Source organism: Theropithecus gelada, chromosome 7b (genome assembly GCF_003255815.1).
Source record: "Theropithecus gelada isolate Dixy chromosome 7b, Tgel_1.0, whole genome shotgun sequence".
In the NCBI taxonomy this organism is placed as follows: domain Eukaryota; kingdom Metazoa; phylum Chordata; class Mammalia; order Primates; family Cercopithecidae; genus Theropithecus; species Theropithecus gelada.
The window spans coordinates 62,912,710-62,939,002 of record NC_037675.1 but is presented as its reverse complement, the minus strand read 5'-3'; the positions used below and the strand labels follow the sequence as shown (position 1 = coordinate 62,939,002).

At 46.0% G+C, this 26,293-nt stretch overlaps 1 protein-coding gene and 1 long non-coding RNA gene across 2 annotated transcripts in view; both read right to left on the bottom strand.

Annotated features, from left to right (window-relative positions):
* Positions 1-3,821, bottom strand: part of LOC112629256 — an 84,958-nt gene extending 81,137 nt beyond the window's left edge. Inside the window, exon 1 of the long non-coding RNA XR_003120558.1 lies at positions 3,601-3,821. This is a non-coding gene — a long non-coding RNA (uncharacterized LOC112629256). The remainder of the gene's footprint in view (positions 1-3,600) is intronic.
* Positions 3,822-23,197: 19,376 nt separating this feature from the next.
* The window catches only part of PRKCH (protein kinase C eta), a 420,060-nt gene continuing 416,964 nt past the window's right edge, over positions 23,198-26,293 (bottom strand). Inside the window, exon 15 of the mRNA XM_025391616.1 lies at positions 23,198-24,491. Coding sequence (XP_025247401.1) covers positions 24,345-24,491 — 147 coding nt within the window. The 3' untranslated portion in view covers positions 23,198-24,344. The remainder of the gene's footprint in view (positions 24,492-26,293) is intronic.

Sequence of the window (26,293 nt, the reverse complement as noted above, 5' to 3'; positions counted from 1 at the left end):
TTTTTTTTTTTTTTTTTTTTTTTTCAGCAGCTTGTCTGAGCACTCCTGGAATTCCTTTAAAATACAGAAGGATGAGTAATCCTGGTTCTCATTTCTGCAGAGAGGGCTGGGAAAGGCCCAGGCACAACCTGCCAATGTTGCAAAATTCGTAAAGCAAATCAAGTGAACAAACCGCTCCTTTTCAGATCAAAACCTGTTAAGGATTGCGGTGTCTTTTTGGCAACCCAGGGGTTATTCATATGCCTGTTTCAACTGTTCCAGTAGCTTCAGGAAATAGCAAGGTGGAGCAGCCCGCAAGAAAGCCAGCATCATCCTCAAAGGATGCTCATAGCTACGGAAGAACCAACGTGGCTAAAAACACTTTTCAAGTAAGGAACCATTTCCCCCTCAAAGAGATTTTCTGATCACCCCAGAAAATGATCCTGGGAACTTCTGAGTCACAGAATAAACATGAATAGCAAAGAATAAGTTTACATGTTTTGGGAACATGGAACACTTTCTTTTTCTAAGCCTCTGACAGCCGTCCTGAGGAGTGCATCTGCCTTGAGTGCAGGGAATTGAAAATCTGTCCTTGGTGTGGCAGCTGACTAGCTCATTGACCTTGGGTTAATCATTTAATTTGGGATCGGCAATTCATAGTCAAAACCATGATTACTGTGATCCAACAGAAGCGAGCCTGCCTGGGCATGGGGACCCAAAGGTTATAATTTTAAGGATTTATTCCTTGGGAGTGGAGGCAAAATGCTGATAGTAATGAAGTGGCCCAGATTCAAATGCCTGAACAGTGAGTTTTACCAGGGCCCCCATGCCATTCAGTAAGCTCTCTGGGATTTTCAGTGGGCCTGGGGAGGTATAACTCACTTTGGCTCAGAGCTATGAAAGCAGAACTTGGGTGGTTTATTAGAATATACAATGGAAGAGTTGGATGAGACCTGAGTAATGATGTTTTTGTTCACCGCTTGTCTCATCAGAGCAATCTCTGGACACATAAATTTAATGTTCTCATCCTCTGCTTAAAACGGCCTTCCACTGTTCCAAAATAAAAGCCAAAGTCCTCAATACTGTGTATACATGTGATCCAGCCCCTGCCTACCTCTGTATATCTTGGTTTTCCCTGTTCCCTTTAATCCAGCCGCAAGGACTTTACTCCACTTCCTCCAATGAACTAACTGTTTATATCCTGAGCACTCTCTAACTCCTCTTCACTTTTTTTTTTTTTTGAGACAGAGTTTCACTGTTGCCTAGGCTGGAGTGCAGTGGTGCGATCTTGGCTCACTGAAACCTCCGCCTCCTGGGTTCAAGCAGTTATCCTGCCTCAGCCTCTCAAGTAGCTGGGATTACAGGCACCTGCCACCACACCCAGATAATTTTTCTGTATTTTTCGTAGAGATGGTGTTTCACCATTTTGGCCAGGATGGTTTCGAACTCCTGACCTCAAGTGATCCATCTGCCTCGGCCTCCCAAAGTGCTAGGATTACAGGTGTGAGCCACCGCACCTGGCCCCCTCTTTACTTTTTAATTTTTATTCTTCTTTCAATGCTCAGCTCAAATGTCACTTCCCCTGAGAAGCATTCCCTGAGGCTTCCCCTCCCCATACACATTAGATCAGATAAAGCTCTTGTAATATTATTGCAGAACATCCTATTCTTTTGCTTCAGGGCCTTTATCACAATTGATAATTATACACTTACTTTTACTTATGGAATTAATTCCCAGTCTCTCTCAGTAGATAACATGCTGTGTCTGTTTCACTTGCCATTGTATCTCTAATGCCTACTACAAGTGCCTGGCAGGCGGCAGACATGACTGCTTGTGAATGAATGAATGTTCTCAGTGATTCTGTAAGGATGAAGGTGATGTAGAGTAGTAGATAGTAGCTCTGCTCTGGAAGTCCAGAGTCTGATTCACACCTGCAAGCCTTATTGGTCAATGACTACTGATATTCCAGCCATCCAAACAACTGCTTTCAGAGAAGCATTAATACCTGTGAATAAAACAAATCTACTCTTTTCGTATGTTTGGTTCAGAACACTAGGGGAATTTGAGAAGAAATGAGCCAGCCCCCAAGCTGTCCTCGTTTCTTTTATTAAGAATAGGCCATGATTTGAGCACATTCTACTACTTGTCTCACTTCTGACTATTGCTGGGGATTACACAGGGAAAAGTGAGAGTCTGTGTGTTGGGACTCTGACTTGGCAGTGAGATTTAACACAGAAAGACCCTGAAGAAATATGCTGACAACGGGGTTTTATCTCTTCAATGCACTGGAGACAAAACCCCTGCTTTTAAAAACAACATTCATACAGAGCCAAGGATGTCCCAGTGTCAACAGTCCTAACCCTTTCTCAGTCTGCCTAAGAGGTCGTTGGTTTCAGATGGATGAGCCAAGGACCTGCTACTTAGAGACTACTGTCTAGGTCAACCCAACTGGCATAAGTAAAGCACCTACTGTTTATAGTAGGAGGCTGCAAGATAACAGGAGATGCAGACTATTGAAGGCTACTGATCTATCTATGTAGACAGGCAAGAAAAAAACAACTGGAGAAGAATTCCATGACTACACAAAAAGAAGAGTGTGATGGTATGGAGACTATTCCTGAACAGTGAATTTCCCCTGCATGAAGGATGAGATCCCTATGAACTGGGATCATTCAGGAAGTCTTCTTGGAGAAGAAAAGTTTGAGCATTTTGGGAAAAAAAGTTGGATTGGCAAAGAGAGCTGAGCTGTCAGTAGCTGGGCCCATAGTAAGTAGGCTGCCTGGAGCTGGGAGTTATGCTAAAGGAGTTGTAATTTGGGATGCCTCTAATTAACCATTTTGGGAAAAACATAATAAATCCCTTTGTAGCATCTATAATAAACTGCCCAATATCTAGGTCGTGGGGAAAAAGTTTTATTCTGCATTTCACGTGGATGGTGATAACACTAGATAATCTCAGCATCTTTCTGATTCTCTTGCTAATCCAGGATTCTAAGTAATAATCACTTTGTTCTACAACCTGAATCTAGCCCTTGTACTGTGCAGTTTTTTTTTTTACAGTTATTTTTCCTGTTGTCTGAATCAATCTCCATGGAAACATAAGTTTTAACCAGCTGTGTCCACTGAGGTAAAGATGCAATAAAAAGCACAGGGCATACATACCACAGCAGCAGTTACTTCCCACAAGGAACCAGAGATTGGAAGTGAAGCTAAAACATTTTCACTTACAATAGCATCTCTTTCAAGGTGAGCCATTTCCCCAGGGAGAGTTTCCAGCTCTGAGCAAAGGCAGAACAACAAAACATCAAGGATGTCTTTCTAAGGCTACAAACAGAGTAGCTAACACCTTGAAGTTGATCTGCTTCTGAGTCCTTTAAAAGCCAGGACATCAACAAAGTGCCCACATTACATTTTCTATAAGCTTGCTAAGTATCTCTTTTCTTAAACCACAAAACCCTAGGTATTTGTACAGAACAGGCAGAAAGGGAAGTCCTAGGAGATCAGGACCCCATCTCAGCAGGCATCACTCCAGCCTATCTTTTCCTGAGTGGTTTTCTGTACTTGTCTTCCATCTTTTCCCTTCTGTCCCACTCTGGAAGTCACTAGTCTGTGCCTTCCTTACCTCCCATGGTTTCTGCACCTTCATTTCCAAAGGCAAGTGAAAACAGTGCCAGGCTGTGCACATGGGTAACTCCAGGGACTTCTCCTCCTCCCATTTCCCCTAAAGCATTTGACAGTTAGACCTTGGAACTGAGTCCAGCAGCACTAGGTCAGAGTGATGGCTAAAGCTAAAGGCAAACTGGATTCTGTTCAGGAGGTTCTCCTTTGTCATTTTCATCTCCAGATAGAAGACCTCTGTCTTCCCAAAAGATTAAATAATAGAAAAGAATAATAGCCCAAGGTGGGTGACTCTGCAAACAGGTGGGTGAGGTCTCTAGTTGAGTGAGGGGGTGTCTGTGGGTTGTGGGTTCTTCTTATGAGCAGGGCTTGGAGGAATTTGGTCTATTTGTTGTGGTTTTCCCAGGGGGAAGTGGGGAATGGCTGGGACTCTAATGATCATTATCAGAAGACTTTGGATTAGGCCTCTGAAACATTAAGATGTGAATCCTCTGGCAATCCTGCTAAAATGCAGATCTCCTTTCAATAGGTCTGGGACAGAGCCTGCCTTTCTATCAAGCTTCTGGTGATGGGATGTCGCTTGTCTCATCCACAATTTGAGTAGCAAGAGGTTAGCTTTTCTATTTACTGCCATTATATCCGCAGTTGGGCTATGTCATTTTATCAAAACAATGTGGTAAGAGTGAGCGCCAATTACTAGCCTGTTGAATCATCTATTGTTAGAGCTGTTTCTTTTGGGTACATTTAAGAGTCCCCTCCCTGTGGTTTCCCATTGCACAAGAAGCCCATTTGCCAGGCAATACCTTGGGCAAGCAAGCTACTGTGCAAAATGGCATTGCCTCTTCCTGCTGCCAGCCAGGCGGCTGCTGGTTGACAGTGGAGTTGTACAGTTTATGTGATAGTGATGACAGCGCTGACTCTGAAGGGTACTGAAGATTCTGAAGGGGCACTTCGCTGCAGCAGCTTCACCTCCCACTTTTTTTTACCCACCCCCCAGACTTGTGGGAGAGAAGGATCAGGCAGAGCTCTGCACACGCCAGGGGTGGGGGGATTATTTTTTTTGTTTTTTGCTTTCTCTGGTACAGGACATACCATGCCTTTTACAGATATTTATAGGACAATTTCCCTCCTGAGCATGCCCAAGCATGGGGGATGGTGAGGAAGATGACTGAAGGGAGGAAGCAGGAAAAGGGGGTGCCTGCAGGTATGAGGATTGGAAGGTGGGGAAAACCCTTCATGCTTGGTTCAGCCTTCAAGGAAAAAGAGGGGTTGACTAGATTACAGATGTTAAACCAGGGGTCTGTGGTTCAGACCAGCAGCTCTCTGCACTTGTAAGCTATATTTGGCTGGTGTGTTCATTTGTCTAGGGTAAGAGCCCCTAGATTTCAACAGATTCTCACAGAGTCAATGATAACACAAAAGGTTAATCAGCTCCATTTCCAATCAGGATCACCTGCAAGTTCCTCCCAGAGCAGATATTTGGAGCACTAGGCTTCTAGAAGCAGCAGACATCAAGTTCGGGCCATGGGATTAGGGTGGACAGGGCAGCCATTTGGAATCATTTTCTACCAGAGGCAGAAGAGGCTCAGCCAACAACAGCCCCATTTTACATGGCAGAAGCCGAGCTGCAGTCAATTCAGTGATTCCTCCTAAAGTAGGGAGTCAGAAGCTGAGCCTGGACTGGAACCTAGGCCTCCTAGCAGACAGAGCACAGGTCTACACTGGGGAAAAGCCCCTTAATTCTGGCAGTTGCCTGGAAAGAGCAAGACATTTATGGCCAGAGCGCCAGGAGCCCAGCTGGTTATTTCTAGCTTGCTGAATGTCAAAAATCCAGGCCGCTTCTCAAAGCAGCCTCTACTTGTCAGACCAAATCAAGGCATCAGCGCGTCAAGCAGGCGAATCCTCTGCCCCCCCCCGGGCACCAGCCTGGGGGCGCATGCCCTGCCTCCGCCCCGCCCTGCACGGCGCACCTGACCGGTTCCCGCGGTGCAACTGACCGCGGGCGGGCGAGCGCTGCACCCACGCATCCGGGCGCCACTCCCACCTGCACCCCGGCGTCACGCCTGAGTGCAACCTGCAGCCTTCACCCACCTGGGCGGCTGCCTGGCTTTGCTCAGGGTTGGAGCCAGCTCGGCAGCCTGCCTTGGCCGAGTGTGACCAGGGAGCTGGTCTTTGACCCTAGCGGCAGATTGGGCATGACAATCTGGTCTCTTGTGGAATCTCCCACTTTCACCTTCTTTTCTTCTTAGCAAAACTCCCACCCCAGCCTCTACCCCAATTCCTCGATAGATCTAAATCAACGGGCATGTTTGTACCTCTGCAGAATCAATCCAGTTTTACAGGAACAAAAACGAACCCCAGTCCTGAGTGTCTGTTGGTTTCCCGTCCCAACTTCTGTTCATTCAGCAAACATGGGAGCATCTACTAGCTAGGATTTGGACACAACAGACTGACCTTTACCCCAGGGAACTGGCAGCCCCCGGGGAAAAGAGAAGCGGATGCTTTTAGGCTGTAATGTAATGGTCACATGGGAATTTGCTAGGGGACATGGGGGCAGGGAATGAGCATTGTAGGCAGAGAGGACAGAGGCTGGTGACAGAACATGGCAGGCGGTAGGATCTGCAGGAAGGCAAGGTGGCCGGTGGGCACAGACAGATGAGGGCAAGTAGCAGTGATGGGCTGAGAAAGGAGCATTGACTTCATCCTGAGAACAATGCAGGGCCTTGGAAGGTCTAAACAGGGAAGTGACGGATCCAATTTGCTTTCTTAGGTGGGACTGGAGAGCAGAAGTCCTGTAAGTCCCAGCACAGGGGCAGCAAGCGGCAGCATCGCTGAAAGTAGCAGCATTTTCAAGGACATGGGTCATGTTCTCCCACTTGGGGATCAAATTAACTAAGTTTTCTTCTATTTCCACCCGCACACTGCTGCCTTATTCCTATTCCTGGCCCCACTGTGAGTGGTTTGGCCTTCTGCCTCCATTGGCCCTTAACTAGCCTTTAGGTAAGATGCTAGGTTGACCAGGTGTCCAGAAACAAATGACTGGATAAAGAAAACATGGCGTGTGTGTGTGTGTGTATTTAACAATGGAATACGACTCAGCCATAAAAAAGAATCAAATCCTATCATGCTGTCCTGTGCAGCAACATGGGTAGAATGGAGGGACGCTATGTTGAATGAAATAACCAGGAAGGCAAAGTTAACCACTGTATGTTCTTACATGTGGAAGCTAATAAAACCAGTTGATCTCATAGAAGTAAACAGTAGAACAGAGGACACTGGAGGCTGGGAAGGGATGAATAGGGAGAGATTTGTTAAAGTCAACACAATTACAGCTAGATAGGAAGAATAAGCTGCACTGTTCTATACCACTGTGGGATGATTATCTATATATTTGAATATAATTTCAAATAGCTAGAAGGAGGATATTGAACGTTTCCAACACAAAGAAATGATAAATGTTTGAGATAATGGGTATGCCAATTACCCTGACCTACTGTACACGATACATATCAAAACTTCACTATGTACCCCATAAGTGTGTACAATTATTATTTGTCAATTTAAAAATTATTTTAAAAGATGCTAGGTTGACTGTACTCCCAATCCATCAACCTATTTTCAACCATCCATTTGCTCATTGACTCAATAACAATTTCTAAAGTGTTGCTGTGTGCCAGGTGCTGAGTTAGTCATTGTGGGATACAGAATGCAATACTCATATGTTTCCTGATCTCAGAGAGCTTAGAATGTATCCAGTGTCCAAACTTGCCAGTGCATCAGAATCATCTATAAAGATTTAGAAAAAGATAGCCAATTGAGCTTCACCCCAGACTGACTGAATCAGAATGTTTCCGGGTAAGTTCCAGGAAGCCATATTATTAAAATTCTCCTCCAGGTAATTTTGTTGAGCAGTCAGAATCTCTGATCCCTACAGGAATGCCAAACTGGAATTCCTCTGGTGACCTTTCCTCTACATAGTTGAACAGACCCAGAGTCTGGCTCCTGACCATAAGACAGAGAAATCACCAGAGAAGACGGGGCAACTGCAGTCCAACTGAGCTGTAAGCCTGGGACCTGCTCGCTCACCTTCAAAAAAGCAGGAGGGGCAGGTGGGATGGGTAAATGTAAGGAAAGAGAAGAATGTACTGGGACGGCGGGCTGGGTTGTGCATGCCTAGAGTGGAAAATGCCTCTCTATGTAAATTATATAAATTGTCCATTTAGAAAGCAGAAGACCAGTTCTCTGGCTTGTTGAAACACACATTCCTTCTTTCTCAGCCACGCCTTGATTACTATGGCCAAGTAGGGATGACTGTGCTGGCCAATTTCAAATGGTAGTCCTGATGAATAATAACAAATACTTTCCAAGCGCTTTATACACAGACCCATGTCCCCACCAATTAAGTCTGAGTACTAGGGCAAATTGAAGAAAAGGGTGGTGGGGGGTGATCCTGTTAGCTTGCTGTCCTCAGAAATAACCTCTCCAAGGGACTCTAAAAAGCAGAGATTCTGTTGGATCATGCCTGGGAAACAGGTCTTCTTGGAGTTTGAGAGGATTAAAATTTTAGTTCCAGTTAACTTTCTGTCTCTTGGTGAAGACGGCTCCAAGAAATCTAATGGTGAAGTATTTACTTGTTGACAGCTAATGATGAGCCAGCTACTGTGATGCCTTAAACGTAAATATACTTCCAATCTTCTTGGGAAGATAAGATACAGTTATATGTAAAAGTAAATAAACGTAAGACTTATTTCCAGACAACACTAGGAGAGACAGTTTTGTGGGTATCTGAGGTTCTGTATCCTGAAAGCTTATCTGAGCAGTACGTATTTGAGAGCAAAATACTCTGGGTGCCATACACACATGTAAGACATCATCTTTGTCCTCAGGAAGCTTACCATCTGATAGAAAAGACAGGACACATAAGTACATAATATAAAGAAAATAGTATAGGCTAGGCCAGGCACAGTGGCTCCTGCCTATAATCCAGCACTTTGGGAGGCTGAGGTGGTGGATCACTTGAGGTTAGGAGTTCAAGGCCAGCCTGGCCAACATGGCGAAACCCTGTCTCTACCAAAAAATACAAAAATTAGCTGGATGTTGTGGTGGGTGCCTGTAGTCCTAGCTACTCGGGAGGCTGAGGTGGGAGAATCGCTTGAACCCAGGAGGCAGAGGTTTCAGTGAGTCAAGATCATGCCACTCCATCAACCCTGGGTGACAGGGTAAGACGCTGTCTGAAAAAATTAAAAAATAAAAAAAAAAGTATAGGCTGGGATAAGTGAGTGATTCAGTGGTAGCTTTAGTGTCAATAGAACTTGCACTGAAATATTCAACTTTTTTCCCACAGCCCTGGACAACTTTCAGGAAGACAGTTCTGATCTGTAGCAATTAACACATGGTCATCCTCAGAAAAAGGCTAAGGAGGGTGCCACTTGACCTAACAGAATCTTACATGTGCCAATAATGTGAAGGCTCAATGGGTGTTTATACTTAGTCCTCTCTATTATTTCCCAGAGATACCCAGAGCTTAAAATGCAGACACCAAGAGCTTTGAGCCTAGACATTTGGATGAAAAGTGATTTCCACCTGGAGAAAGTCATTGCCCTTCTGTGCAGAGGTAGGTGCCCTGATACTTGCCTGACAGCTGGAAAGGGTGGCTCAGAAGAGGGAGGCGGGAGAAGAGGCCACATAGTATCTCCCTGGGCCTCCTGGTGAAAAACTTGTGTGTGTTTTTTCAGGCCTGACCATAAACTCAGGGAAAGCTGACCCCTACACCAGACCTGGGGCGCAGCCCATGCGTGGCAGTCTCTGGAGGGAGCTTTCAAGGTCTCAGGTCTCTCTGGCTGGTCATAGTCATCACATGTTTGCATTCCTAGCCCCTGAGCCTTCATTCCTGGGTTCATTAGAAGCCTTGGGGAGAGGTGTTCTTTAGGCGCCTCTGCTGAGGCCTCCTTTGGGTGGGGCAGGGAAGGGAGAGAAACCTTGAAGTCACTTTTCCCCACAATGACTCAGAACCTAGTACTTCCACTCCTAGCCTTCCCGGTCCCTTGCTCTTGGCCCCAGAGTCCATACAACTTCCAGAGCCTTTTGTTCAGGGCCCTGTCAGCAGTGAGACCACCCCAAGCCCGCATTCCCGCTGACCTGCTTGACCCTGGGCCCCTGTGTGTTCCACAGGGGAAATGGAACGGGGAGAGCCCACGATTTCTCTGGTTTCAGATACTTACTTATACCATTGCAGGACATGATTGAAAGCTTGATTCTTTTGTTTTGGGCTTGTTGCCTTAATTGACTATTGTGACACCTGGCAGCTCCCTCTCCCAGTTCAACTGAGTTCCTGACAGAGGGACTCCGCCTTCAACCCGCCAGGGGCAAACACTCAAAGGATGGGCTTCATTACTGTTGCGGGCTCTGGCTTCTCCTCCTATGTTTCTAATTCATTTCTAGATTCAATCTCTCCCTCTCCATATCGCACATTCACAAACAGTAACTGCCCGAGGACCAGGAGAAGCACAGGGTCTGCCTCGTTATTCCTCCCTTGCATGCTGACTCTTCCACGGGGGCTGGGCAGAGTCAGCACACACAGGAGGGGAATCATGAGCCAGGCCCTGGCTGAATCCAGATTTCTAGACATGAGAACTACCCAAATCCCAGAGACCCAGTTCTTCCATCTACTTTACTGAGGAGGAACCGGGGAGTCTGAGAAGTGACTTGGCCAAGGTCACCCAACTGGAACCCAGGTCCTAAGCCTTGGGTTCGAACTCGGATCATGACCAGACTGCCTCCTTGAATCTTCTTTCTACTTTCCTGGTACAGTTTCTGTGCAGAGCTGAGTCCTTGGGTGCCCAGGACTACACTAAGCCCTCTCAAGTCAGTACTTTCTAGGAGGCGGTAGCCTAACTGGGGAGAGAGGTGAGGCCAGGGGTTCCCAGACTTGAGCAGGCATTAGAATCAGCTGGTGGGCTAGTTAAACCACAGATCTGCTGGCCCCATCCCAGGGCTGCTGATTCAGTAGGCCCGGGATGGGGTCTGAGAATTTATACTTCTAACAAGTTTCCAGGTGTGGCTGATGAGAACCACTGGGCTTAACCATGAACAACCCAAAGTAACAGAGGCAGTGAATGGAAACTGAGCAAAGGCAGGCAGAGAAAGGAGAGGAATGAGGGTGACATTGTTTCTCAGGGGAGGAAATGAGCTCCAGGGGCTGGTCCCTGGGAGGTCCTTCTCTTCCCTCTACCTTCATCTACCCCGACTTCAGGTTTATCTAGAAGTTTCACAGTAGCATATAAATTCCCCCCCTCTGCTGGAGGGCTCTGGCCAACAGGTGAAGCCAAAACCATCACCTGTAGGAGGTTGCTTAGAGCTGGCTCCTGTCCCAACAGCCTCCTCTCGGCTTCCCTGTTCACATTGCTGCAGCCTGCACAGCTGCCTGCCTCCCATGGAGCCTGGGGGCACCTGTCCTAAAGGCCTTGAGGATGAAGAGTCGAGGAGGGTGGTTGTGGTGATCTCACCCACCTCTCTCTTGATTCCTCCATGTACTCACACAAGCCCTGGAAGGCCAAGGACACTGACGCTCAGAGAAAGCTAAGGGAGTGGGTACATTACAAAAGGATTGGGAGAGGGGGAGTGGTAAAAACTCCACAGCTCACATTCATTGACTCAGCTCATCTTTCAAGGCCCCAGTTCTCCTGAGTCATCAGTGAGCATGGACTTGCTTCAGAGTCACTAAGGCTGAATGTGGGTCATTGGGATCTAAACTGGTGTTTAAACGTAACCGCACAGAGGTGAGTCAGACACACACACACACAGAAAAAGAGCAAAAGAGAGAAAGAAGAAAGAAGGAGATTTAGCTCTCTCTCAAGTGGGGGTGAAAATCCAGGAGCGAATCTGAAATGATCCACCTCTCCAAATCCATCCACTGTTTAATTAGCTCCATGTAGCTATAGGGAAATTGAGGCATAACTGCTGTGTCCAGTAGCCCAAAGTTGTTCCAGGGACAGCAGCAACCTCAGGAGGGGGCCAGAGATTGGCCAATGGAAAGGCAGAAAGCAGAGACTCTCCACCCAGGCGGAGGCACCAGAGGGCCCATGGAGGGAATGGACAGCTGGCGTTATGGTCCCCCTACGTTTTCCCAAGACTCTTCCAGCTGTCTAATGGCCTACTGAGGCTGCTCCTTGACCTTGAGTACAAATGGCCCTCACACCCAAACAGCCACCTGACCAGAGCCAACCGACAACCTCCTGTGAGCTTCTCAGCCCCAGGCTGGCTCTGCAGGTAAGAGACAGACGTTATGTTGAGGCCAATGTAACTCGTGCCAACCAGTGTGTAGAGATTTCTACCTAGTTTTATTGTTGTGAACTCCAAACAAGAGACTTAGAAACGATGTATGATTTTCTACATCAAAAGCCTGAGTCTGAGGCTTAGGGGTCTGTCTTCCCTTTTCCAATTCCCTTTGTGTGGTGCGGGGCGTGGGGTGGGGCAGAATGGAGAATCTGCCATGGAGTCCCCATCTCTAGTCCCTTCCAGAAGAGCCTGTATATGGCTAGTGGGCATTTCCCTTCCTGGAGGGGAGGTGGGGGAGGCCCTAGACGTGCTTCCTGGAGCCACAAGGAAAGGGGAGGCTGCTGATTCACCAGCAGCTGCTTCCTGGAATGGCAGTTCCGGGCTGGCAGGCGAACAGTATTTTTCCAAGGTGATCTAGGGCTGTTACAACATTCCCGCTCTGCCCCCATCAGACCTTCCTGTAAGTCAAACCAGAAACTTACCCAGACCACACATTCCTGAGCAGTCAAGCACAAGATTCCAGAAACAGTGTTTCCAACATGTCTCGCTATCTCTCCTGGGACCTGGGATCCAGTCATCCCCGCAGAACTTGTGCTTCCTCAGCCAAGGCCATGCGTTTGTCGCGCTAGCCATGGAATCACGTGGAAACTGCTGTGTGGCTCCAAGTCAGCTGGGAGGGGAAGGCCTGCCCTGATTCCCCTGACGGATGGCCAGCTGAGAAAGAGCAGAGCCCTGAGCTAGCTTTGTCCCCACATTTCACAAACCCACTTTCTCTGGTCCTGCCCAGCTTTCTGAGACAGAAAGCTACCATATCCCAGATTGAATCAGTGTTTTTTCTTTTTTCCCCCCAGAAATAAGGCACAGGTTTGGAAGTGTCTCTGTTTGACCCTGGTGTTTGGTTCTCTCCCTCACATACAGGGAACATGAAGGAGAACCCATCTCTGCTGCTTTTGAAGTGCAGTGGCTTTCACTTGGAATGGAAATCTTTATAGGTGGCACCGGGGGCTGTGCAGAGACGACCAGGGAGAAATTCCGGACTTCTCATGTTCTGCCTCTGAGACAGACTGTGGTGGGAAACACAAACAATACAAATCCTTGGTTCCATTTTCCTCATCCCTTCCTGGCAAATGAAATCAAATGAGGGTGAGGGTGACTGGGGAATAAAGCAGGGGGAGTGAAGAGATGGGGGCCTGCTCTTAGAAGCAGGGTCTGAACTCCACCTGCTCCGGGATGAACTGGAAAGTGCTTCTTCTCCTCCCTTCCTTGTCTGATGGCTATGGGAACTTTAGATGGGGAAATACTGATACACTGATCTCTCAACCAAATATAATTTGTATTAAGAATTAAGAGTTCACAAGTGATTCTCTGTCTCTCTCTCTCTCTTTTTTTTTTTTAAAGAAACAGCCTTGCCCTGCCGCCCGGGCTGGAGTGCAATGGTGTTATCATAGCTCACTGCAGCCTCAAAATCCTGGGCTTAAGTGATCCTCCCACCTCAGCCTCCCAAGTAGCTAGTACTACAGGCGCACACCACCATACCTGACCAATTTTTCTATTTTCTGAAGAGATGAGGTTTTGCTGTGTTGACTAGGCTGATGTCAAATTCTTGGCCTAACACGATTTTCTCCCTGGGCCTCCCAAAGTGCTGGGATTAAAAGGAGTGTGAACCAATGCACCCAGCCAACTTATCCTTTTTAATCTTCATCACAATCTTATGAGGTGGGTATGGTTATTAGTATTGTCATTTAATAGAGGTAGAGAACAAGGATTGGGAGTGTTTAACAGCCGGCCCAGGATGAATGCATCAAGTTTCAAATCCATGTCTCCTGATTCCAAGTCCGTATTTCTCACAGTCCACATTATATACTCTGCAGATGGTGTTGACAGGTTCTCCGAATCCAGGAGGCAGCTCTGAGCCTCAGGAAGTAAGCTGCTAGAATCCCAGTTAGGGTCCTAATATTCTAAGAGATACAGACCTAACAGAGAAGTGTGCTGTGCCTGTGGCTTTGTGGCAGGGTTTGTCTACAATAAGCACATGTGGTGTTCACAGGGCTTAACTCACGGCTGTAACAGGAGCTTCAGAACGGACAGGGCAAACAGTCCTCTTCAGTAAGTACTGCTGGCCATGTCTTACCCTCTCAGATAAATTGCAAAAGCTTTTTAAACTCTCTCCCTCCCACCCCTTATTATAGAACCATTTCTCAAAGCTTAATTCAATACTTTATTTCTGCTTTCCAACAGTTATACACCTTATCTCTAAGAATAACCATTTTTAATGCCTTTGATTTTTCCCACTGAGCTCTTTGCCCCACGATTGTCCAGTAGCTGGGAATGGAGACTGAGTCTGCACTTTCCATTACCTGGTAAACAGCGATCCTTCCTCCTCCCCGACCCCACACTCCCGGAACCCTGACTTGGTTCTCTATCCTTGTCCTTCAGGAGAGAATGAACCTCTCTCCAGCCCCCGGGGGCTAGGGTTTTGTCCGAGACTTCGACTCTCAGCCATTGGTTTGGTATTCTGACTGCGCACTGGAACCATCTAGGGGGCTTTAAAAATCCCACTAAGGCCAACAGGGGCTCCAGGGCTCCCTCAGGAGCTGTGGCTTGGCTCTCATTTTTCCCTTGCCAAGTGATTGGCGTTAGGGATGGTCATGTGACGCTAAACTGGCCAATAGCGTATGAGGACGCGAGGCTGTGAAGCCTCTGGGAATATTTTCCACAGCTAAAAGCAAAAAGCTGAAATTCAGGCGTGTTTTCTTTTTCTCCCTGGAAGTTGTTCTCTATGTGCCCCAAGGGAAGGAGCTTAATTTAGTTAGCAATCTACGGACATCACCTCATTTGATCCTCACACTACCCTTTGAGGTAGTTAATATTTTGGTTTTAGTTATTAATTTACAGACAAGGAAACTAAAATTTCTTACTTTTACAGACAAGGAAACTAAGGTTCACAGAAGTTTCAGTATCTCCAAAATATATCCCTTTCAATGACAACAGCTGAGCAGAGTCAGGGTGAACTTGGTCCTGCCTGGTTCCAAAGACCATAATTTTCTCACTATCTCCCTATTTGCAAGGTTGTGCTGGTAAGCTGTCTAAATAATAAAACTAATAAAAGGCGTGGCCAGCTGCAGTGGCTCATGCCTGTAATCCCAGCACTTTGGGAGGCCCAGGTAAGAAGGATCGCTTGAGGCTAAGAGTTCAAGACCAGCCTAAGTTGATAGCAATAACTTATCTCTATAAAAGTTGAAAAAAAAAAATTAGCTGGGCATAGTGCAGGAGCCTGTAGTCCCAGCTACTCAGGAGGCTGAGGTGTGAGGATCACTTGAGTCCAGGAAATCCGGGACTTTGAGGCTACATTGAGCTAGGCTCACACCACTGCACTCCAGCCTAGGCAACACAGTGAGACCCAGTCTCAAAAAAAAAAAAAAACAAAAAACTCCTAACTTTTAGCACTTACCAATTTCCATGGTGTAAATATTCCCACAATAACCAATAACCAATTTTAAGCTACCATTGTGAGCTCTCTGAGCACTAACTTGAAAGAGATGTGCACAATCAGCTCTCATAAACCAGTGTGATCCAGCTCCAGCCAACAACTGGAAAAGGGGGCAAGTGCTCAAACCTGGTCTTTGACGCTAAAACCATGTTTTCCTTCATCCCCTTACCAGGGCTTTCTCTGAACACACACCTCCCCAGAGCAGATCTTTACACTGGCATTCTGCATTGTTAAGAAAGGTGCTTAGCTCTAGTTCCTAGAAGGCAGAATAAGGATAATGAGGGACAAATCAGTAGGGGTGAACTTCAGAGGCTTCCTAATGCCTCCAGGATGCTAATGATGCAAGCAGGAGCCCCAGAGGACTACTTATCATTCTGCATGAAAGCAGGCCAAGAGAACCCTTGCCATTCGTTTGATCTTGTTGCCATCTGAGCTGCTGTGCCTTTTGTACACCCTGCTGAGCCCCTAGCAATGCTGTGCACAGATTCATGACTGTGTGGTACAGTGAGAGCAGCAGGGGCCTGGGCATGTGGCCAGTGGAAACATGATGGTGAGCCAACTCAGGACTGCCCCAGTGGGCCCCCTAGGGCAAACACCACAATAATAGTGTGCTTGCTAAGCCCATTCCACACTGTGGTACGCCAGCCTCTCAGGGTTGGGAGAGCCCTCAGGTCCAGGTCCATCATCCCCACCAAGGGTTGTAGACTGAAGATGTCCAGTGATCTTCCCTCCGAAGGAAGTCTATTACATATTTAGGGACCTTGGTGGAAAAGTTCATATTTATGCTATTCCATAACAAATTCAGTAACTCCTGCTGCAGCCTGAGGTGCTCCTAGTTCTAACCCTGGGAGCCATATGTTGCCAGACTAGTCCCTCCATACATGGCACACATATCAGTCAGGATAGGCTAGGTTATGCTGCAGGGATAAACACCGATCATAATCTCAGTGGCATGAAACAGCAGTAATAAAAACCATAACAGCAACTAGTATTTCTTGCTCATTCAAAATGTCCATTGAGGGTAAGCTAGGGATCCTATTCATGTTAATCACTCAGGGGCCCAGGCTGTCAGAGCCCAGCCACCACCTCTCATCATTGCCGTTCACTGGAAGAGAAAGAGTGTCTCACCAGCACTGAAATGTTCTGGCTTGCAAGTACTATACACCATTCTGCGCTGGACTTGTTAGCTAGAATTATTCATATGACCTCACCTGTCTGTGCTCAGGAGGCAGAGAGCTGGAAATAGTTGGGAAGCAAAAATACTAACTATCACATTAGCTTTTCACATATTTGAAGGTGGTTATGCTGCCCACTTGCCTTTTCTCCAGAGACTCACCCATTACCTCCTCGCTTGCTGTGCTACATGTTTCTGCTCCCTTCATCACTCAGTTCACTCTCCCCTGAACATGATCCAGCTTTGTATCTCTCTGTGGTGGTATCTAGAGCTGAGTTCAGTTTTCTAGGCATAGCCTAACCATGGCAAAGCTCAGTGGAGTTCATCCTTCCCCATATCTGAGACATCACACTCATAATCCTTGAGGCTAAGATTGCATTTTATATTTTTTTTGGCAGCCACAGCACCATTGTGTATTTGCTAGATTCTAAGCCCCAGAATGGTAGGCGCTATGACTTCCTTGCTCATTGTTCTGGCCCTATCACTTGGAAAAAGGTCTGATAAATCCTAATATTTGTCAGATGAATAACTATATTGAATTTATTCTCTTTGCCTCTGCCTAATTTTCACTCATGCTGTCAAGACCTATTGTCTCCATCTCATCCCGATATAATGAGCTTTTTCAGACCCAAGTACAGTTCATTTCTTCAATTTGTTCTGGCATACAGCTATGAAAGAGTGTTATCTTTGGAGTCAAAAAGTATGTGTGTGACACCCAGCTCTGATTTTATCATTCAACAACATATATGTCTTAAGCACCTACAATATGCCAGGTGCCATGGATACAGTTATAAAGAAGACAGACCACAGGGCTGCCTTACCACTTGGTTAATTTGGGTAAACAATATAACATGTCTTGATTAGAATGTAAATTCCATGAATGCAGGGATCTTTGGCTGTCTTTTTCACTCTAGTTTTTCCAGCAACCACAATATGCCTGAAATATAATAGGTGCTCAATAAATATTAGTTTAATGAATGACTGACTCTCTAAACTCATGTGCTCTTCTATATCGGAATCTTCTGGGAGGGCACGAGTAGCCTGAAAACAAAGTAGCCCTTTGTCCCTGTTTGATTTTTGTGTTTAGTCATAATGTTGATGGTATGAAATCTCAAATAGGATTAATGTAAGACTTGAAATTTGTCTGTTAATCCAATGGGAACAGGGGTTATGCAAGGTTGCAGAACCACTATTCCAGACGGACACTTAATCTATTCATCGCCACATTTTCGGTATCATTGTGTCTTGAATACAGCTTGGCCACAAGGAAATGGGGTGAGACTTTGTCATGTATGTCACTGAAGTTCAGCTGTGCAAAAACGTTCACCTATCCTTGATCGACCAGTCCAGGAACCATCAGAGAAGAAAATGAGATTTGACTGTAAGACCTGTTCTTTATAAACCCCTGCACAGCCCTAATGATCAACACCACTTCCAGTGCTCATAAATTACTGCTTCAATAATTGTTCTGCAATTCTGCCTATTCTCATTGAATGCTTTGTATAATCCCTTTATCTACTTTGGGCTACAATTCATTTTTATCAGTGAGTATTGTACTTGTTTCATCTCAAAAATCATTCTCCTTGAGAAAAAAAAAAGAACGGAGTTGAGGAATCCTGCTTTCTCTTTCATCCACATATCCTCTATTATCAGGAAGGGGCTTATATTTCTTGTGAACTTCTTGTGCTGATTTTAACTTTAGAAAGCTCTCCTGTTTTCCATGTATGAACAAGCATGAGAAATGTGAAGGGCAATCAGGTATGAGATATTGTCAAGTATGTGACTTGAGGGACAAGTGATCTATGTGAGCCTGAAGGGAATCCTGGGATTGAGAGAGCATGCAGAGAAGGCACATAGGTGTGCTAGGGCATGGAGATTGTACAGAGATGGATAGGGAGAAAATTTGAGAGATAGAGGTTTTCTATATGGTGGGAGTAGTGTGGGTTGGCGTCTATCAGGGGAGACCAACTGACCATATCCCCCTGTTCACTTTTAGCCACAAGTACAAGGCTATAAAAACTCAAGAGGTCATCTAAGTTATTTCTGGCTCTGTCAGGTCAAATGACTACTAGACTATCCTGGTTTCTAATTTGAAATGTATCCAAAGAAGATTCCTGTCTCACCCTCTGCAATCCACTTGCATGTCTGACCACACTCAATACCTACACAATCTTCACTTTGTCTAGCCTAAATTCTTCTAACTGTGGTCTAAGGCCTTGGAAGAATGACGCCTCTGTGGGGTAAGAACTGCCTTGGTGGCATGAGAAAGGCAGCCCTGAGCGATCTGGAAGGGCTGTTGCAAGGGGATAGGAGTACTGAGGCCTTTTCCAGTAAGAATACACAGGACTATGGAGACTCTTGTTTTACTAGAAACCTTCTTCACAGATACCTTAATCTAGGAAGAAAATGCCTTTGGTTCTTGGTTCTACTATTGGCTTCAAATTCTTGGGCATGCCAGACCCTACTGAACATCTTGACACATGTCCTTTCTTCTCTGAACTGGCCCACAGGCATGATGAGTAACCAGAGGGGGCCCAGCAGGTACTGATGATGGGTGTGGTCCCTGTGTTATTCGGTCAAAGCAGCAGAATCTCAAACTTAAGACTGATCCTGTATGCCAGTTGGGGCAGGATGAACTCAAAACATCCTAGGAGAAGAAGAAGGTCTCCTGAGGAGGTTCTGCAACCAGTTAGAAAAGTGAAATCCCTCCAAATTAGAGTGGCACGGCGTTGGCATCCAAAGGAATGGGCATCATGGAGAGCACAAGTGTCCCACTCTGTCCATTTTCAGATGGACATCACAAGCAACCCTCCCTTAGCCCTCTGTGGGAGAGCTGACAATAATAGCCAACATCGATTGAGCATTTCTGTGTCCCAGTCCTGTAGCGAACGCTTGACATACATTATCACAGTTAATCCCTGCAGTATTAACAGAAGGCAGGCAGGCGCTATTCTCACTCCCATTTCACAAATGAGAAAGTTGAAATGGAGAAAGAACTACCTTTTCTCAAGAACATTCAGTAAGTGTGGATTCAGCCCCCAGGGCTGCCCACTACTCTTACCAGCCAGGGCTCTTACCCATGTGACATCTTGCCCCCTAGACGGCATGGGCAGCATAGGGTAGGGTGGCTCACCTAGGCACTCAGTGCTGCTGACACAGGGTGATGCCAAAGACGCAGAAACACATGGGAAAAGTGACTGCCATTTCTAGGCTCTAAAAGAGCCTATAAAATAAATAGGCAAATCAAAATTGTATGCCATCTTCGTGGTCAGAAAACCTTGCTATATAACAATTGGGCTCTAAGAATCAAGTGGTGCAGGGAGAGAGTGCAGAACCAATTTACTCCACTAGGGAGTAAAGAGTCAGGAAGCAGGAGGAGGGAAAGAACAGTTGGCAGGGCAATGGAGGTAAAGAGACAGGGATAAAGCCCAGGCTGGTTCCCTTAGCTTTGGTTGCAATTCAACACAGGAAAAGAAGGAGACTACAAAGCTCCCTTTACAGCTGCACTCTGGCCAGCTTTGACCAACTTGCAACTCAATTCAGAGGAACATCTCAGCAAAGGGCTCGTTTTCATCGCAAACATCTACTACAGTTGTACTGGAGTCTTATCTTTGGATGACGTAAAATGAGAAGTTACAGGGCCCAGTGTGACCCTGAGCCAGGGGCAATCACTGTGGGCTGTCTAGTCATTTTAAGTCAACATTGCTAGATTAAGCAACCAGGATGACCAAACCTGGGAACAATGAACAGCTTTATCATGTTGGCATGTGAAATGGTCAAATCTGTGGCTGGAATATTTTCAAGGCAATCTGCACTCAATTAAGATCCGGGGTGTGGTGGCTCATGCCTGTAATCTCAGCACTTTGGGAAGCCGAGGCGGGCAGATCATCTTATGTCAGGATTCGATTAAGATCAATAAATGATAAATGGGATACTTTTATTTTTGCTTTTATTTATTTTTTTGAGACAGGGTCTCCCTCTGTCGCCCAGGCTGAAGTGCAGTGGCGCAATCTCAGCTCACACTGCAGCCTCCACCTCCAGGGTTCAAACTATTCTCCTGCCTCAGCCTCCTGAGTAGTAGGGATTACAGGCGCCCACCACCATGCCCGGCTAACTTTTGTTATTTTTTAGTAGAGATGGGGTTTCACCACGTTGGCCAGGCTGGTCTTGAGCTCCCGACCTCAAGTGATCCACCTACCTCGGCCTCCCAAAGTACTGAGATTCCAGGTGTGAGCCACCATGCCTGGCCTATTTTTGCTCTTTTCTTTGCTAACAAGTTACACCAGCTCAGCTCCATAGCTGTAAACATGCAGCTGCCAAGGTAGGTTCCAGGCCGCGCACCTTCTTCTTGATGCTGCTTCATGAGCCGGTGGGGTGGGTGATGAAGAGTTACTAAAACATGAAGTGGCTCCTCTAGGAGGGAGAAAGGACTGGAAACTCCACCAAGGCTCAGGAGTGACCTTAAGGGTTCAGATGGGACTCACGGGATTCAGAGCAAGCCAGACTATTTCCTCTTCCCCTGCCTCAGGGAGGTTGAAGTCCCCATTGCATCACCCTGGCTTGCCCCAGTTCCAAGAACTGGGGTTAGCAGCTCCAGCCCCTTGATATGCAAATCATACAGTCCCATTGCTGATAAACTGTTCTACCCATAGGAAGACTAATATTGTCCTGCCCAGCTGGCAGTTTATCTTGGTGCTTCCTGCCAACCCCACAAAGGTGGAAAAATAGAATTTGCTTTCACAGAAAAACTTCACTGAAGTGGGCTAAAAGTAGGGACCCTGGAGTTAAACTGCTTGATCCAAATTCTGCTTTAGTTGTGTGACTTTAGACAAGTGACTTAATCTCTTTGTACTTCACTTTCCCCCATATGTACAATGAAACTGAGAGTACCCACCTCATGGGGGGTACTGAATAAGTAAATACATTTAAAGTATTTAGAACAGGGCTTCACATATCATACACATGCAACATGTTAGCCATTAAGTGAAAGCACCTTTTGCAGTCAAAGCCTGATCCACATCCCAAAGCAAAGGCTTGAAGTTATTGTCCTTTCAAACACTGAAGACCATGTGTCTAATTCAGTTAGGTCAGTGTGGAATAGCTTGGGAGAGTAGGAGCAAATGGATGAGGACTGGCTGGGAAGGACAGTGGGATGATAAGGCCTGAGGATGTCTTAAGATGGACCTGAGGGAGTGAAAGTTCCCAATGTGACCTCGTCTTGACCTCCATGCTGCCCACTGTGCTGAGGGAAGCCAGCAGCCCCAGCGGACTCTGGCCCAGCTGCCTGAAAGGCTCACTACCCGTTCCGTGCCAGCCTTCTTCAGGAAGTGTGGGCAAGACAGCCTTGTGATCCCTTGGAAGTGGATGCCAGGTCTAGCAGAACGGAAGAAAGATGTGAAGTAGAATTATAACCAGGAATTGAAGGCTCGTTTGAGCTTTAGGTAAATATCCTGTATATCTTCTCTCTTCTCAGATATAAACATTAGCTGTTGAATAACCTGATAGGCATGGAACGAATAGCCTCAAAAGAATGGACTCAACTCAACTGGGGAACCCAGGTAGTGGGCTTGAGAATCAATTATGAAGAAGGAAGTTGCTGAGTGATCACAGACTTACCAAAGACAGTGTTTTGGCTCTGCGTGGCTATGATAATGAGTTTTGTGAATGAAACAGGAGGCATGCTTTATTTTTCGTGGTTCTTTACCAGAGTGGAGTTAACCATACCAAAAAGCTGATCAATCCCACAGAGCAGTAGAAGAGCCACAGTAGAGGAGCTCTGAAGGCCAAAAACGTCCCAAAGTCAGAATGATCACTCCCTTTCCCAGACTAGAGCATCAAAGATTTAGACCCTAGACCTGGGTCTACTCTTTATCAAGCCCGAACCCTTTGGGAAACCAATGAACTCAACTTCTCTGAGCCTTTCTCCCCATTTGTAGTATGTACTGCAGTACTCACACTATCATCAGTGGGAATAGTGGGCACGTCATGAAGATCTAGTGGCATGATGTGGGTGAGAGTGATGACTATGAGTGCTAAGTGCTACACAAATGGAAAGGGAAACTCCTAGCTACTCTATTCATTCAAAAGTAAGTGTTTACATTGGAATGCAAAAAAAGAACCTATGACAGAGAAGAGACTGTCGGTACTAGCCAGCTACTCCTCAGCTGCTCTGTAATTCCCCATCCCATCTGTAGTTAGAGGGAAGCCGTGTTTTAGCCAGTCAGTGTGAGAAGAGGTGAGGTGTGTCCCTCCTAGGAGAGGTAGGCAGGCAGCTGGTGCCCCCTCCATGTCTCTTCCTTGCTCTGGAGACTTTGGAAAGCTACATTTTCCACATGGTGTAGTTATAAGATGGAGGAGGATTGTTGAACTTACATGCTACTTTATGTGAATGAGAAATAAACATTTATGATGTCTAGCCCCTGAGATCTTGAAGGTTGGTCTGTTACAGCTATGCCTAGCAGTCACCACCCTCATTCAGGACAGAAGTTTTGGTAAGAGACAGGCCACATCTACTTCAGAGAATCACAGAAGCTTACATCATTCTCTCCTCTCAGGAATTTTCTGTGAGTTGAGTTCTACCCATTCTGCTCGAGGTTTTATTTTGATTGGAAATCTACTGTCTTAGTGGGAAGGAGACAAATCATTCTAGTCAAAAAACTGCCTTTTGCTACAAAATGCATTTATTTCCAGTCAGACAAAATTCTTGAACTGTATATTCGGGTACATATTATAAGGTCATCTTTGATATATGCCCTGTTTACAAGATCCATTTCTAATTATTAAAGTGAATATCAAACACACATCTTTGCATCTTAAAACATAAATAAACTGCTAATGTTTATAAGCCATAAATCTGGTCACTGACATGAGTGGCCTGCAATTCTTCAGTGATGAGCACACAGTGATACAGACATGATCAGATTCCCCAGGTAGGCAGGCAGCAGGCACCTGTAATTCGCCCGCTGACTGTGCTGCTGTGGCAGTGACCCTTCTTGTGAAAAACGAGTTATGTGCAGACAAAAGTGTGACATATGCAATGTGGAGAGGCATTTCACAGAATGCAAACACCATTCAGGTAAATTAGTAGACTCCAGAATGAATGAAAGCTTAATGAATGCAAACCTGTTGTTTACAATACTGGGTATTGTGGCACCTTTTCACTGGACACTTTAATAAATATCTATTAAAGAAAGTAAGGATAAGAGAAGAAGCTGAAGCAGTTGTCTTGGTGCACAACATATTTTCAAGATTGGGCTTTAGGTTTTGAGTTTCAGAAATACCATTTTTTCTTTCTTCAGAGTAAATCATTCTATTTGGAAAGCCCTTCATTTTCTTAAAAAGACCTTTAAATTCTTCATTAGCATTAAGAGACTTCTTGTAGACTGCCAGGAATTGGGGTTCATTGGCTTAAAGAAGAGCACAGCACAGTTGACAGAATGTCTTGGTTTGTGTCTTGAATTAAGAAGCCTGATTGGCTCAGAATTTCTCAGATCTACTTTATTCTTCACACTTTCCCTCCTTTTGGCTCCTGTTAACATCCCAAGCCCATAGCCACAGACGCTCATAGGTGGAGCAGTATACTTCATAAAATCTCATTTCAGTATCAACGATTTCTACTGCCACGGCTCCCTCTGGACTCGAAATAGTTGATATCTTAAAGTTCCATCCTTCACAGAGTTCTCCACTTGCTCCTTGAAGGTAAGGTTCTTGTTCTAAGGCTGATGCTGGGAAGGTCCCATAGAGGAAATTCCTAGAAAATCTCTATTCCCTTCGGGTTCTTGTGCCCTCTCTCTCACTCCCCATAAGGCTACGGTTGCAATTCTGAAGACACGTAGGAAAAGTTTCTAAACTCATCCTGGTTAATCATTGGAAGATGTCCCTCATCAATTGGAGTTAAAACTGGCTCTTCCTTTATGAAGTCAGGGTCAAAATTACTGACATCTTCTCGGGATTTCTGCCAAAAAAAGGGAAACAAGGGTCAGATTTTATGCGCTTGAGGCTTACTCATCTTGCATGGGACATAGCCCATTCCAGTGAGTTCAGAGGAGTGCTCTGTAGCTTGTTCAGTAGCATTATTTACACTTATTGTTATGATTAAACCGTGCTTTACAGCAAGTCTACGGCATGGTACATTATTATGGCATTTGGCAACCACCAATTCACTAATTCCATGAAAATCTTGCTGAGCAGGCCTGTCTTAATAGGAGGCTAAGGATTAATTTGGTCATCCAAAAGCAGCTGGCTCACTCACCCTTTATTCTCATTTCACCAAGGTGGCATTTCCCAGCAGGCCTCGCTGAGGGGTGTGCACTGTATTTGTCAACAGAGGTTGGTAGGTTCACATTTGTCCTACCTATTGTTTGCACAGAGTTCTATACATTTGAAGAGATCTTCCCAAAAGGCTTCTTGGAAGTGCTGAGCTTAGGGAGTAACTGTCGGTCATTTCACTCTCTAGGTAGATGCGTTACGCCCTGTTGGACCAGCTGTGCAGTCAGGACTACAGGCTCCAGGCTCTGAAGGCCATGCTCTCCCTAATCCCAGGGGGGCTGGCAGGGGGCTGACCACTGAAGGAACGGCTTTACCTCTGGGTGCCTGGCATCCAACAGCCTAGTAGGCTGTTAGTGATTAAGTGCACTGTATGTTTTTAAAAGTTGAGTATTTTATATTTGTATAAACAAATGCTGCAAAGATCATTTCTAAGTGAGTATTACACATTTCACTGCTCTTACCTGGATCAATGATATTTCTTTATCACTCTTTTTTTTTTTTCTTTTGAGACAAAGTCTCACTCAGTTACCCAGGCTGGAGTGCATGACGCAATCTCGGCTCACTGCAATCTCCACCTCCTAGGTTCAAGCAATCCTTCTACTTCAGTTTCCTGAGTAGCAGCGATTAGAGGCGTGCATCACCACACCAGGCTTTTTTCTTTCTTTCTTTTTTTTTTTTTTGTATTTTTAGTAGAGACGGGGTTTTGCCATGTTGGCCAGGCTAGTCTCAAACTCCTGACCTCAAGTGATCCGCCTGCCTCGGCCTCCCAAAGTGCTGGGATTATAGGCGTGAGCCACCATGCCAGGCCTCCCAATCACTCTTGATCTATCGCTAGCCTGGCTTCTCTGCCTTCCCACTGTGGAGCTCTTGACCCACAGATGAGCACGAGCACAGCTCTCAGACCACAAGTGGGACCACCCTCTGGAAGCCCACCCCCTCAGCTGCAGAGCTTGGAGAGGAGCCCCTGGAGCTCCCAGTATTTCTTTGGTCAAAGGGAGCCTGGCCTGGGCTCTGCACTGCAGCAGCTATTCCAGACCCAGGCTCTCCCAAGCCAACAGGCCAGGCTCAGTGAAGTAAGCAACATCTCACACCCTCTCTGCTTTCTCAGGGGCTTAGAAAAGGCATAAAAAGGGCCCCAAGGAGCATAAGGAAATTGGCTAGAAAATGACTTTCTCAATTAGCCAAACTCTTTTGGGGAAACCTGCAAAGTTTCAGGCCTCTTCTACTCTACAAGATTTTAATTTAGGTTAAGGGAAGTTGGAGATTGGGTAAACGAGAGGTGAAACTTCGTAAGAATTAACCTGGGCACAAGAAGACATGTTGTCCCATGGACAAGGAGCCCAGGTTCCCCCCAGGGGAGGCTGCCCTGTGCAGTGACCGGCTGAATTTCTGGTCTGTCACTCACAGGGGCTATCTAGCTATTCTATGGACTTTGGTGGAATGCTGTGACATCTGAAGAAAGGAAAATCTCTGTGACAGCCTGGGACA